We start from the raw sequence: 13,959 nt of genomic DNA on the forward strand, positions 1-13,959 counted from the left end.
TCATCACCCTGTGGGGGTTTATGCCGTCGTTCAAAACCACAACTCTGAGGCAGGTGCCCAGGTTCCTGGGCAGTGTTCCCTCTAATTTTTAACCCATCCTTGTGTGGAATAAGTTTTGTTATGTGCACCGAGGTACGCACTGATGTGCACCACCAGTAGAAACACATGCTGCTGACTGTGGGTGCTCTGCAAATCAGCTGGGTGGCAGCGGACTCTCCCCTGGCTGCCTGCCTGCCTGCCCCAGCAAGCAGCTTACAGCGAATTCTGCTTCCGGAGCCTTGGGGCCAGCACCAGTGTAAGCTGAGCAGGAAGGGGGCAACCGCCCAGGAGAGTCAGCTGCTGTCCAGCTGCTTAGCAGAGCGCCCACAGCCTGTGCTTCTGCTGGCGGTGCATGTGCCCCCTGCATCATGCACAGAACAAAACTTATTCTGCACATGGATGGGAAAAAAGAGGGAAAAGGGGCCGCACTCCAGCATTACTTGAAACCCCTGCCTACCTCAACCACTTCCTTCTTGTCCCGCCCCCAATTCAGGCCTCTTGCCCGCACTAACCATGGCCTCCCTCCCGCCCTCACGTCTGCAATGCGCATGCTCACCCCGCCCTCATGGGCGGACGGTGGGGCAGTCGAGCCCCGCGGAACATGGGGGCGGAGTCGGGCGTGGCCAGGCTAATAAGGGGGCGTTCCCGTGAGACCTCCCTTCCGCGCGCGCGGCCCGGCCACCAATCAGCGCCGGCGCCTCCTCGGCGAGGGCGCGCGCCGGGTCCTGTGCCCCCGCCTCCCGGCCGGCGCGCGCGGTTTCCGGGCGGGGGCGCGAGCCGGGCCCCCTCCCGCGGCAGCCAATCAGCAGGCGGCGCTGGGAGCGGCTGGCGAGCCTCTCGGGTCCGGGTCGCGCGCGTCCTCCTTCCGCCGCCCCCCACCCACAGCCAGGCGCGCACCCGCGGGAGCCCCAGCTCCTGGAGCCGCCGCTTCCTCCTCAGTCCGGTTCGCTCCGCCCGGCCGGGGAGGGAGCGGCCCGGGGGCTCGGCGAGGCGCCCGCGGAGCGAGGCAGGCGGGCGGGGGGAGGTACCTGACCGCCGCCGCCGCCCCCCGCCACCCCCAGCCATGGCGGCCCCGCTGAAGAAGGGCCCCGGCGGGCTGATCGGGCTGATGAAGGACGCGTTCCAGCCGCATCACCACCACCTGGGCCCGCACCAGCCCGGCGCCGTGGACAAGAAGATGGTGGAGAAGTGCTGGAAGCTCATGGACAAGGTGGGGGAGCGGGAGGGGTAGGAGTGGGCGGGGGAGGAAGTAGGAACTGGGGGGCGGGGGAAGGGTTGGCATGGGGGGAGGGGTCCGGGGACCAGGGCAGCGTTGGGCTGGGGAGTGGGGGGAGGGGTCCGGGGACCAGGGCAGCACTGGGTGTGGGGAGTGGGGGGAGGGGGCCGGGGACCAGGGCAGCACTGGGTGTGGGGAGTGGGGGGAGGGGGCCGGGGACCAGGGCAGCGTTGGGCTGGGGAGTGGGGGGAGTGGGGCCGGGGACCAGGGCAGCACTGGGTGTGGGGAGTGGGGGGAGGGGGCCGGGGACCAGGGCAGCACTGGGTGTGGGGAGTGGGGGGAGGGGGCCGGGGACCAGGGCAGCACTGGGTGTGGGGAGAGGTGAGGGAGGAATTGACGTTTGGAGAGGTATGTGTTGTGGGAAGAGGCTGGGATGGGTTGTTGTCACGCTCGGGAGAGGACCAAGATGTCAGAGAAGGCTGTGCTTCAAGGGGGTGCTGGTTACGGTGCGGGGGAAGATGGGGAATTTGTTGAGTGGGGGTGAGGGGCTGGAGTGGTGATCAGTACCATGGGAAAGGTACATTGCAGACAGGCTCTTGCCTGTGACCGTGCTTGGGCATTCCAGCCCCAGCGCTGAGCATGGTCTGCTCTTTTCATGGCGAGACAGAGATCTGGATACCTTGGTGGTTTGGAGAGCTCACTGGTGAATGACTACTGGCAGTGCATTGTAGCGCAGAATAGAGGCTTTTTATTTAAAGTGAGTTTCGAGTACCAGTCATGAGACCCTGTATAATTCCCTCTGTACTAAACATGTGGTATTAGGCTAAAATAAGGGAAATCAAATCTCATGCTTCATAGCATAAAATGATTGCTGCTGCAATCAGAAAGGAGTCACTCCCACAACTCTCAGCAGGACACTTCCAGGTTCATTAATTAATTTTGCTCACAAGAATGAGGCAGTAGGATACTGTTGGAGGTGGTCTGCGGGACTTGGTGACCTGACCAGGGCCGTGTCTACACGTGCCCCAAACTTCAAAATGGCCACACAAATGGCCATTTCGAAGTTTACTAATGAAGCCCTGAAATGCATATTCAGCGCTTCATTAGCATGCGGGCGGCTGCGGCACTTCGAAATTGACGCGCCTCGTCGCTGCGTGTCTCGTCCAGACGGGGCTCCTTTTCGAAAGGACGCCGCCTACTTCGAAGTCCCCTTATTCCCATGAGCAGATGGGAATAAGGGGACTTCGAAGTAGGCGGCGTCCTTTCGAAAAGGAGCCCCGTCTGGACAAGACGCGCGGCGACGAGGCGCATCAATTTCGAAGTGCCGCAGCCGTCCGCATGCTAATGAAGCGCTGAATATGCATTTCAGCGCTTCATTAGTAAACTTCGAAATGGCCATTTGCGTGGCCATTTTGAAGTTTGGGGCACGTGTAGACGTAGCCCAAAAGTGGTAAGTAAGTCCTAGTACTGATAGGTATGTTGGTAGAGAAGCCACTGCTCTGACTAGCCCCAGTCAGTGCTTGTTTTTAATGGAAGATAAATCTGCGTGCTACTTTATACCTAAATGAGTGATCCTGACCTTGTTCTTCATGCCACAAATGGGCACAGTGATCAAGGAGGTAGCCTTCATGAGGATGTATTTTCTTTGTTATATGTGGTTTTCGCGAAGGTTAGTTGTGACATCTTATCTTTCTATTGTTAATTTTTATGGTTTAGTAATGAAACTAAGTTTGCGTAGGATTTAGATCCAGGCATGTCTAGAATGAGTGGTATATTTCGTAATGCTGGGACCAGTTAAGAGCCGATTAATGCACAGTGGATGCAGGTAGAAAGCAATTGGTGATACTTCATGGAGTGGTGCACCATCCACCTTTGCTTCTGGGACAGGATGGATAGGACTGGTGGGCATAATTCCTACAGTTACCCTCGAGATGCCTGCACTTCATACGTCTTCCTCTTTGAACAAACAGTATGACCACATTGACACTACAGCAGTTTTTCAAAAGATGATCTTCTGGAAGATCTTCTTTCAAAGGAGCACGTCCACACACAAAAAATCAGATCGAAAGCTTTAGCTGCTCTTTCGATAGAGAGCATCTATGCAGCCCCTGCTCTTTAGAAAGAACGGGCCAGGGATAGAAAAATCTGGTGCTATGGGGACTGTGTTTTCCCAAAAAAAAAAAAAAAAGGATATGTGTGTGTGTGTGTGTGTGTGTGTGTGTGTACACATGTGTTTCTGAAAGAAGCTTTTGAAAGGAGGTGCTCTTTCTGCTCCAGGAGCGGAAGAGGGCTTCTGAAAGAAGAGCTGCATTCTTTGGATTTTGGATCGAAAGAGCGTATTTTTGTCTGTGGACGCTCTGTGTGTTTTTTTTCGGAAAAGGGGCTGATTTTTCCAAAAGAACTTGGTCGTGTTGACGCAGCCATATGTATGTGCCAGTGAAGTGCTGGATCTTCTAAAGCAAATGTAGTTCTGTTTATTCTGTCAGGAAAAATAGAAAGACCAGCCTTACCCCATTGGACTGATAATCCTAAAGGCCATATTAAAAGCCTGACAGTAGGTAATAAATGTTTGTGAAAAGTGCATATGTTTCTGTTGGTGTAGGTCCTGAGAACAAACAGGTGAGAGAATAAAAGTGATAACTGAAATGGTGGAAAGGTGTTAAATATGCATATTTCTGCATTCATGCGTATACAGATGTGTTGTAAGTGCCTGCATGTGACTTGTTCTAATATGAATCTCCTTTTCCATGTTTATGCCATACACATGCATGCATTCATGCTCAGCTACGTAGACTAGTCAGAGAAAGAAAAAGTCTTCAAGTTGGGATGGGAAAAAAAAATGAAAATTACCTTGGATTCTCATTTTGCTGTATACAAGCAGTGTTTTCTGAGCATCTTGGGGTACTAATACCACCACTGACCGGCATAGCAAGTTCTTGGCCACACATTTTCCTTACCATGAAATTACGATCAGTGAAGCAAAGACAGGGATGCTGTAGTTGCTGCAAAAATATGTAGAGGAATTTATTTTGCCTAAATTTAACATTGGCTTCCAATTCTACAACCTCATTATGAAATGCCTTTGTTTGTATATAGTGGGTAAAAGCTCTAATTATGTGTTTAATAACAGTTGAAATATTAAAATCAGACTATGACCTGGGTCTTGCAGTCTGATTTCCTTGCTTGCAACTTGCATCTGTGTGGAGTCCCTTCGTTTCAGCAGTTTTGTGTAGACTGTTACATCTGTGTAAACATATCAAGTTGCAGGATTGGGCCTAAAATCTGCTTCTGTAACACAATTAAATTGCCAACCGTTAACTAAGAATTGGTTGAGAAAATTACAAGGAGGTGGAGTGAATGTGAAGAATTTTGCAGAAACTTTTTTTCTGTTGTCAATTTCCTGATAATTTCAAATATACATAAGCTCAGGTGTATAAGAAAATAGTTGATGGGTTCTTTCAGATTAGACACACATGCTGTGATGGTATCTGTGCAGTGATCTGATTTCATTAACCCATAAATTTAGTTAGTGTACTCCAAAAGCACAGAGGCGTTGCTGTTCTTGAGGTGTGGCTGGTGAATTTCATATACAAGCTAATAGTTGTTAAACATCTCTGTTCCGTTCTCTCTGCCATGTGTTGTCATTTTTACATATACCCAACTTTCACCTGAAGCTTTATTTTGGTTCATATTAATTTTGTCCTAGGTTCTTCCCACAGTTACCTTTGGTGACACGTAATGAGGCCAAAGCTCCAATGTTCGGCAGCGCTCCTTTGTATCCCTATCCAGTGGGGCGGATGTCCTTCTTACCTCTTTTTACTCATTTTTATTCCTGAGATGGTGTTACGAGGTTCCGTAATAAGGCTCTGTTCTGTGTTTCTTGGCTTGTGACAAGAGCGTCATCAACACACTAATGCAGAAATATTAGGATTCTAAAATTTTAACAAATAGCAATTTTATCTGTTTCAGATTTTAAAGAGATACTGTAGTTGTAAAGCTAATGACTTGAGTAATTACTACACAGGCAAGAAGCATAATAATACATGTCAGTATTTGGGAAGTTCGGTTTTTAGTAATTCTCGCATTTTGACAGTTGCAGGGATAAATAAGCGTGGCACTTCAGTGTCCAGTTCTTGTTTTGGATAACCTTTCTGGTATTTTAGCTGGGTCCCATTCATTATATTCTCGGCGCATCTAGTATGTCAGTGTTAGCTGCCAGTGACTTCTTATGTTAGTTTTCCATGTCTACCTTCATAGTTTATTTGGACTTAATTTTGTAATTTTACATCTGCTGCCTTTTGTGAAAGCAACCATTTAAATTAGTAAAATCAGTAGGCAAATTAATGTTTTGGGTGTGGTATTCAAATTTTTGTTCACACTTTTGGGGACAAGTATATTCATACATTACTTTTCCCCCTTTGGCTGGTCATATTTTGGTGCTTGAGTGCAAGCCGCAGCTTGTCTGTCTCCTGTGGTCTGGTGCACCTTGTTAAAGAGCTAAAATAATGTTTTGGCTTCATTAGACCTTTTCCCCCTTCCAAAAAAAACAAACACAAACCAAAAATGACTTTTCTCGGAACACTGAGTATCACCTATTGAAAGAATATTTTTCCTCGTTGAAGTATGGTCTTCTGTTTCAGGAGAATAAAACAGTCCATTTGTATACTCAGTATCTTTAAATATTTGTCTACTTTGTAAGGAAATGTTTAGGTATTAGTTACAGCTGGACTTCTTGATCAGCCCCTGTCATGCTAGGTGCCGTAAGGTAAAAAGTAGGTACAATCAGTGTCCCTAAAAGTTTACCGTATGTAGGTTAGACTCTTCAGGGCTTCACCACCCACAGTTTTGTTAAGAGTATCTGCCCCACTTTGGCAAACCTTAAATAAAACAGCAAAATCTTGTACTTTTTTTTTATGTTTCAGTGTCTTTTGATGTCATTGAATAGGATACTGGAATATAAAGTTCTAGTACAGTTCTTTCAACTTTCTTAAAGTAGAGCAGGAAATCTTTTAAGTTCTTCAGGCATGTGTTCTGTCTTTGTTCTGAAAGACAAGGACTAGCGCACGAATGATCTACATGGTGATAACCACAGTTTGCCCATTGAAATACGCAACATTAAATATGTTAGGATATTATACGCAGGTTCTGGCATATATGTTCTATTATATTGCTTATTTGTATATTACCAGCCACCTTGAAATTTCACTCCATTGTATATTCTTGTAGATGATGATGGCAACTTATGAACTTTATGTAAATTCAGCCAATTGCTTGCTTATTTAGGGACTAGGTGTTGAATCATGCCTTCGAGGCTGTGCTCTTCAATATCTTAGAAATCCTCAAAGTGCAGTGATAAATCACACACTAAGCATATCAGTAACTTCTTTGCACTGCCTGTGTTCATCCGATATATCTTAACTAGGCTGAAGTGCGCGGAACTTATGTCAGTCTAATTTATGCAATTTCATCATCTTTTCACTGTTAAGCAGTTCTTGATATCAGAAAATTTGTTAATGCTCTCAAATATCTTGTTTGTGCTGTGTCTTGGCAGGAGGAAGTTGCTCTGTGTGTGTGTGTGTGTGTGTGTGTGTGTGTACATAAAAAATCAATCTGATAATTTTCACAACAATCTGTGGCAGTAGACAAATACGAACGTTCACGGTATGTCTACAGTGTTGTTTAGAGTGAGCCATGCACTAAAGATATCAGGGCTCATGCTCTCACCAAGTATAGTGGGCTGGATGTCACAGCAATGGCAGAAGCTTGGGCTGGGATGGTCTTGAGCTAAGGTGGACAGCCTAAGACGCTGCAGATGCCATGATGTCTAAACAGCTATTTTTAGTGTGCTGACACAAATGTTTCTACCCAAGCTGGGAGGCTTGCTCCCAGTTGAACTAAAGACATAACCTAATGCAGTTCTCAGATATTTGAGGAGCTGGTTGTGAACATTTTCAGAGAGGTTTTGAAACTCAATGGGACAGAAGAATAGTAGATTGCACATTACAGGATGTAGAGGAAACTGGTAGCTGCTGAGCTAAAATGGCAAACACTCTTCTAACCTAAATGTAGATGTAATTCTTTACATATTTAATTAACAACAAATCTGGCAATTTTGTTGCAAGTCACCCTAACAGTAGTGATGAGGTTAGGTATGACCTTGGCAGAGAATGGGATAGATACTGAATTGCTGTTGTTGCAAGGGAAAATTAGGTGCTTTATTTTGGGGGAAAATAGATTTTTTTTTTTTTTTTTTTTTTTTAAAAGAAAAGGAAGAAAACATAGTTCTGTTTAGAAAAACAGTGTTGGAAAGAAAATAGGAGCTGAAGTCGAGAGAGAGCCATGATTTATAGATTTTTTTTTTTTTTTTTTTTAAATTTTAAGAGAGACTGTCACATCGTAACTTACAAATAAATTTCTGCACCGACATTATGTCTACATAAATACCGCATTTTTTGATTAATCTTGTTAAAAGTTATAAAGAAAGAAGAATAGAAAAATACTTTTAGGTATTTTTTACTTAGCGCTTTTGACCACACTTTTTGTAGTCAGTTTCACTGTTTCCTCATTCTAGTCGTAGTTCCCCTATTTGTGCGAACCTTTAACATACCAATAAGGAAGGAAAAAAAACCATTCAAAATACGGGACATGTGATGGTAAAACTACAACATCTCTTTTATAAGCGAGAAGAAAATTTAAAAATCTAGTATTCTTGTAGTTATTTATGCTCTTTGTGAACAACTGCTTTCATTTCTATCAGCTTGGAAACAGAAAACAGGTTTCAGTACAGTTTGTAGTCAGTTTAATTTTCAGATGCTCCTTGCTGAGAGTTGAAAACATTGCCTGGGAGTATGTTTGTTTGTTCTCAAACAAGGGTTTAACTGAGATATTTAAAAATATAGCAACATTTCTGATGGTAAAAGCTTTAGTTTTAAAATAGCTTTATGGGGAGGTCAAATTTTTGTTGACGGTGTCCCTTTAAGATCACAGCTAATTTTAAGTCACTTAAAAAACAGAAAAAATATTTCTCTTTACTGTGAGCACACCTAATTTGCTGCCTTTCTGAACTTACTGCCAAAGTTGTTTGGTAGCAGTCGTTCAAGGCAACAGGATGAATGGAGTGCGTGGAAATTGGCGAATACACTGTGGGTTTCCTAGAGCTGTGAATATTCCTTTTAACATTATCATTGTGCTGCAGGTGCACAGCTAGAGAAGTAAACAAACTTTTTTTTTTTTTTTTCTTAATTTTGGCTGATGTACTAAGAAAAGTCAGGTGGCTTTTGATAGGCAGTTTGTAGGCAAGTAACTTTATATTTGAGGGCTGATATTATTTGCTTGTAAAAGCTGATATGGAGAGTTATTCAGTTGTTGAAGTAGCTGTCTGGTGAATAATCTTATTTAAAATTCATCAGTTGTTTAAACCAAAGTTGTTCAGCTTTTCTTGTCGGTAAACTATTTACTTTGGAGAGTCATACAGGATACTTTAAATAAAAGTTTCATGAAGATGGTGAGACTATAACCTGTGTGCAGCGGCAGTTAGTAAGGCAAATAGGATGTTAGGAATTATTAAAAAAGGGATCGATAATAAGACAAAAGAGATCATACTTCCCCTATATAAAACTATGGTACGCCCACATCTCGAGTACTGCGTGCAGATGTGGTCTCCTCACCTCAAAAAATATATATTGGCATTAGAAAAGGTTCAGAAAAGGGCGACTAAGATGATTAGGGGCTTGGAAAGGGTCCCATATGGGGAGAGGCTAGAGAGACTGGGACTTTTGAGTTTGGAAAAAAGGCGATTGAGGGGCGATATGATAGAGGTATATAAAATCATGAATGGTGTGGAGAAAGTGAATATAGAAAAATTATTTACCTTTTCCCATAATACAAGAACTAGGGGACACCAAATGAAATTGATGGGTAGTAGGTTCAAAACTAATAAAAGGAAATTTTTCTTCACACAGCGCACAGTCAACCTGTGGAACTCCTTGCCCGAGGAGGCTGTGAAGGCCAGGACTCTATTAGGGTTTAAAAAAGAGCTTGATAAATTTTTGCAGGTTAGGTCCATAAATGGCTATTAGCCAGGGATAAAGTATGGTGCCCCAGCCTTCATAACAAGGGCAGGAGATGGATGGCAGGAGATAAATCACTTGATCATTGTCTTCTGTTCTCCTTCTCTGGGGCACCTGGCATTGGCCACCGTCGGCAGATGGGATGCTGGGCTCGATGGACCTTTGGTCTGACCCAGTATGGCCATTCTTATGTTCTTATGTCTGCAGAATATGTTGCTTTTCTGAGAAAACATGTCCAACATCAATATCAATATCAAATAAGTCTGTGTAGTCACTGACATACAGTAGATCTGCTTCCTTCATAGCTGGATAGTTTCAAGAGATAAGAGCCTGTGCCATTTCCTATTACAGCTGGCCCAGAGAAATGACTGTTCTGTGTTTTTACTTGTCTGCTTCCTTCGTGTGGTTTCCCTAGAACACATCAAGAATAGCTTTAACCCCAATTGTTTAAATAACAAACTAGATCTATAGGAGCAATAATGGTACTTGCTGTAGTTTGTTTTGGGGACAAAGTTGGGATTCTTCCATGCTGCAGAGTGAAACTGTGGTCACAGGACATAGTTGTTTCGTAGCTTGGTTCCCTGTTAAGATTCATTTTACAATGTATGCAAGCCCTAAAGAAGCACCGGTGGCAGCACCGGTCTTGTGATAACTCCTTTCCTTGTTCAGATCTCCTCATGCAAAGGTGGGGAACTTTTTTGGGTCAGGGCCACTAACCTACAGACAGATCAGTCGGAGGCCATACAAGTGAGAAGCAAACTGCACTCCCCCCCCCCCCAAAAAAAAACAACAAAACCCTCAGTGATGTGGTCCCTGACTGAAAAACCAAAAAAAAGGACACTCCCCTCCTTCTCCTCACACACCAACCCCAGAGTCTAGGCAAGGTCAGGGATAGTACATTTTGTGGGCCCCTCTAGGCTCTGGGATGGGGCCAAAATGAGGTTCAGCATGGGAGGGGGCAGGCAGGAAGTGGGCTTGAAGTGTAGGCTTTAGGCTGGAAGGAATGTGCAGGAGGAGGCTGGGATGATGTGGGGGGAAGTGGGGTGCAGGAGCAGGCTGTGGGTGGGGTGTGTGGGTGGGAGGCAGGGTAAAGTAACGGGGGGGGGGCAGGAGAGAGGTGGGGGTCAGGGCAGGAGGGTGTGCAGGGTCTGAGTGGCAGGGAAGGGTACAGGAGGGTTTGGGGTTCAGGGTCTGGAAGGGAAGAATCAGGGTGGGACTAAAGGGCCTGGGAGGGAGGGGCAGGAGCAGGGTGAGGTCAGAGGGTCTGGGTGGGAGGGAGGTTGCAAAAAGGAGGGTCTGCATGGGAGAGGTGTGCGGTCTGGGCAAAGGGGGTGCAGTTTACCTGGGCAGCATTCCCAGGTGCACATGGCTGTGCATACTCCCACACTGCTCTCAGGCACTGTCCTCTGCTGCCCTGATGAGCTGGAATCCCTTCCAGTCAGAGCAATGGGATAAAGCCCCTGGGGAAACGGTAGCAGTGCCACAACCTGTTAGAGCCTATGGGAGGGATCTGGCCTTGGCTTGCCTCATCTGGCCCGTAAGTCTTGGGGCTCCCCACCCTGCTTCAGGCAAGATGCTGGGGAGGAGAGCCCCAGGGTCCAGATCCAGACCATGGGCCAAGAGTTCCCCATCACTGTGTGTGTTGGCTTTGAATGGCGGGGAAGTTTCTTTGGCTAAATTATTTCCCACCTGTGTATTCATTGTTCCTCCAGCCTGTCATTCTTTTCATCCTGAGACTTGCATTCACCTGTTCGAAACATGATGTAGTCAGTTGTTCCCTTGACGAAAATTGTAGTTTTTCAGTGGAGTCTTAGCAGCAGACAAGGTGGGGGGACAGGGGATAGCCTGGGGGTTCAAGAATTGGCCTTGTAATCCCAGGGTTATGAGTTCATTTCTTGAGGGGGGCCTTTGAAGGGTCTAGGGCAGGTTAGATTTCAATAATAATGGGAAAAAACATCTGTCAGGGATGGCAATAGGTCTTGCTGTGAGTGGAGGAACTGGACTCAGACCTCTCAAGATCCCTTCCAGTTCTACAAAATATGTATGTTTCCATGTTTCAAGGTACAAATTCATATGAGCCATGCAATATTGGAAGACGTGACCTCCTCACACCATTTTTCTTATACCTATCCTAAAAGTCCAAGTGATGGATTAGAACTTGATTGCAGACTTAATTAGTTATTTCGTTTAAATATTTGCTATTCAGTCACAGCTGGTGTGGCAAAAATAATGGAGTAAGTGTTTAAGTGTGTAATACAGAGAACCAGTTAACTTTTCAGACTGTTACTTGGTAGCATATAGTAGTTTTTTTTACCAGCCTTTGTGCAGATGATGCACTGCACAGAGTTGCTCTTGGGGCTTTCTTATCAACTTTCCTTAAGCCTTCTGAACAAAGTTATCTTCTGAAGTATTTTTATGAGATCTCCTTTGCAATACCCTTTTGCACAACACTGGTGCCAATTGAGATCTTACTCATGCCTTTTGTTCTCAGGAAGTCAAAACAATGGTTTTACACGACAGTAGAAAACTTTAGGAAATTTTTGCACCAGCTTTATTTTACATTCGAGGTTAACACCAAAGGCTAGAGCTTGGTCATTGAGTCTTATTCCCAAGCGCCTGTTTTAGTCTTTTCATAAAATGGCTTTAGAATTAAAGCACTGAAATTGCACTGTTGTGCTAAGACAGTATTTCAGCACTCTGTTGGAGCTCAGAGAGCACTAATAACTTAGAAAGTCACATTATGCCATTCTGTAGGGAGCTTTCTCTCTCCTTGGATTGGCTAATAGAGAATATTGGCTGTTTGGGCTGCAGAAGAGGCCCTTCTCTGTGAGGTGCATGATCCTTTTTGTTACTGTTTTTCCGATGGAATAAACTTGTTTTCAGGAGCTCTGTCTTGAAGGCCACTAACATTGAGAGAGCTTTGTGGTCATACACGATTATGGCATCCACATTCTCTTTGTAGGTTGAGTGAGACTTTTCTGGTATGGTGCCTAACTGATCATGTTGAAGCAAACATAGATGTGTATGAAATGGTAAAAAATGTCCTTACTGATAATCGTATTAATGTGTTTTGCACAGCATACTTGTGGAATAATGCCTCGGACGAAGTAGGTCTTTGCCCACGAAAGCTTATGTACTAATAAATCTTACTCTGTAAGGTACCGCATGACTTCTCGTTGATTTTGTGGAATAACTTATTCAAATTCTTATTAGCTTGGAATATGTTGGTAGTCTCACTGCTGTAATGCAAATTAAGAAACATTTCCATTAGAAAGCAAATGTATTAAGGTAGTAAGAGAAAATTAATCTCCAAGACATACCAGGTAATTGGCTAGAAAGTAGGTTACCAGCATCTGTCTAACTTTGATTTATTCACTGGTGAGTAAAACTAGAGCAGTAAGTGCTTTTGTGAACTGATGCACACAAGGGAGAGAGCGACAGTAAACTCTTCCTTATCCAGCAGTCCCAGAACTGGGAGGTTGCCAGATATGAAAATATTACGGGTAATAGAGAGGGATCCCTTGGCCACCAGTTCTCGGACAATGGTGCCACACTGCAGAAGCACTTCTTTCTTTGGAGCTCTCGGCTGTCTGGTCCCTGGAGCTCTGCCAGCACAGCCTGTGCCGCACTCCCCACTGGGCAACAGCAGCTCAGGCCCTGACCCTGCTGCAATGTGTGGAGGCTGGCTCCCCATGCTCTGGCCACGTGTCCCGCTGCCCTCTTGGAAGGATTCAGTAGCCCCAAGTGGCTCAGACCCTGGCCTGTGCTGCCACGGGGGGGTGGGTGTGGTGGGGGCTGGCCATCTCCCCATGCTATGGCATCCTGTCCTGTCGCCCTCTCACTCAGGGTGGGATGCGATCCCTTTGCCACCTACGAACAGCACAGCTGTCTGGGAGAAGAAAACTTGTGCTGGGATAGTGCCTGCTGGCAGGGCCAGTTATTTCAGAGTACTGGTTGATTGAATACCAGTTAAAAACAGAATTTATAATAACTGTAGAGCTTAGTGAAGTCAGTAGAGATGCGTATCTGGGGACCCAAAACTGTGTTCCCACCAGTAAGCTGTTTACCATGAAAGTGAAGGGAGTATTTTAAATGAGAACCCTTCTTTGTATTCACTGTTGAGAGCTGTATAGTTGCTTTTATGCTTCTCATTCTTTGTCAATCTGTACATTCCAAGTCTCGTTTTTCATTCATGTGGGTACCGGTAGTACTGTAGTCTCCATTACAGGACTTATATCCACAGAGAAATGTAATGGAATTCATAAATTTGTCACGTACAAACTGTGGTGGAAAGGGACACACTTATTCTAGAGCAAGAGTGCCCACAGAGGAAGTTATACCAGGATAGCTATGGTGGCATCATTATACCAGTACATTTCCTCATGATGACAAGGCCTTAGTCTGGATTGTATCTTTTTGGCAAAAGTATTTGGCGAGACAGCAGCTTTGTCACCAAGAACTGCCCACTGAAAATATTACTGCATCAAATATTTTAAGATTAATTTTGTGTGAGATTTAACCTTCTGGAACCTAGATGTCACTGCTCATGAAAACACGCTGGTAGATTGTGATTTTTATAATGGATAGCAATCGGTTCATGGACTAATATGTTTGGGCAGATGCATTACAGTGTGA

General features: G+C 45.2%; 1 protein-coding gene across 3 annotated transcripts in view; it reads left to right on the forward strand.

The window, feature by feature from the left end:
* Window positions 1-886: 886 nt before the first annotated feature.
* The window catches only part of CBL (Cbl proto-oncogene), a 60,444-nt gene continuing 47,371 nt past the window's right edge, over window positions 887-13,959 (forward strand). For 2 of the 3 annotated variants that reach the window (XR_012642512.1, XM_074976826.1), the window contains exon 1: window positions 887-1,249. Coding sequence is in view for 2 of the 3 variants with exons in the window: in XM_074976826.1 (XP_074832927.1) it covers window positions 1,103-1,249 (147 nt within the window). In the remaining variant the exon portion in view is untranslated. The remainder of the gene's footprint in view (window positions 1,250-13,959) is intronic. The other variant, XM_074976824.1, reaches the window with a different exon arrangement.

The sequence above is a fragment of the Carettochelys insculpta genome, chromosome 25, assembly GCF_033958435.1.
Source record: "Carettochelys insculpta isolate YL-2023 chromosome 25, ASM3395843v1, whole genome shotgun sequence".
NCBI classification, from domain to species: domain Eukaryota; kingdom Metazoa; phylum Chordata; order Testudines; family Carettochelyidae; genus Carettochelys; species Carettochelys insculpta.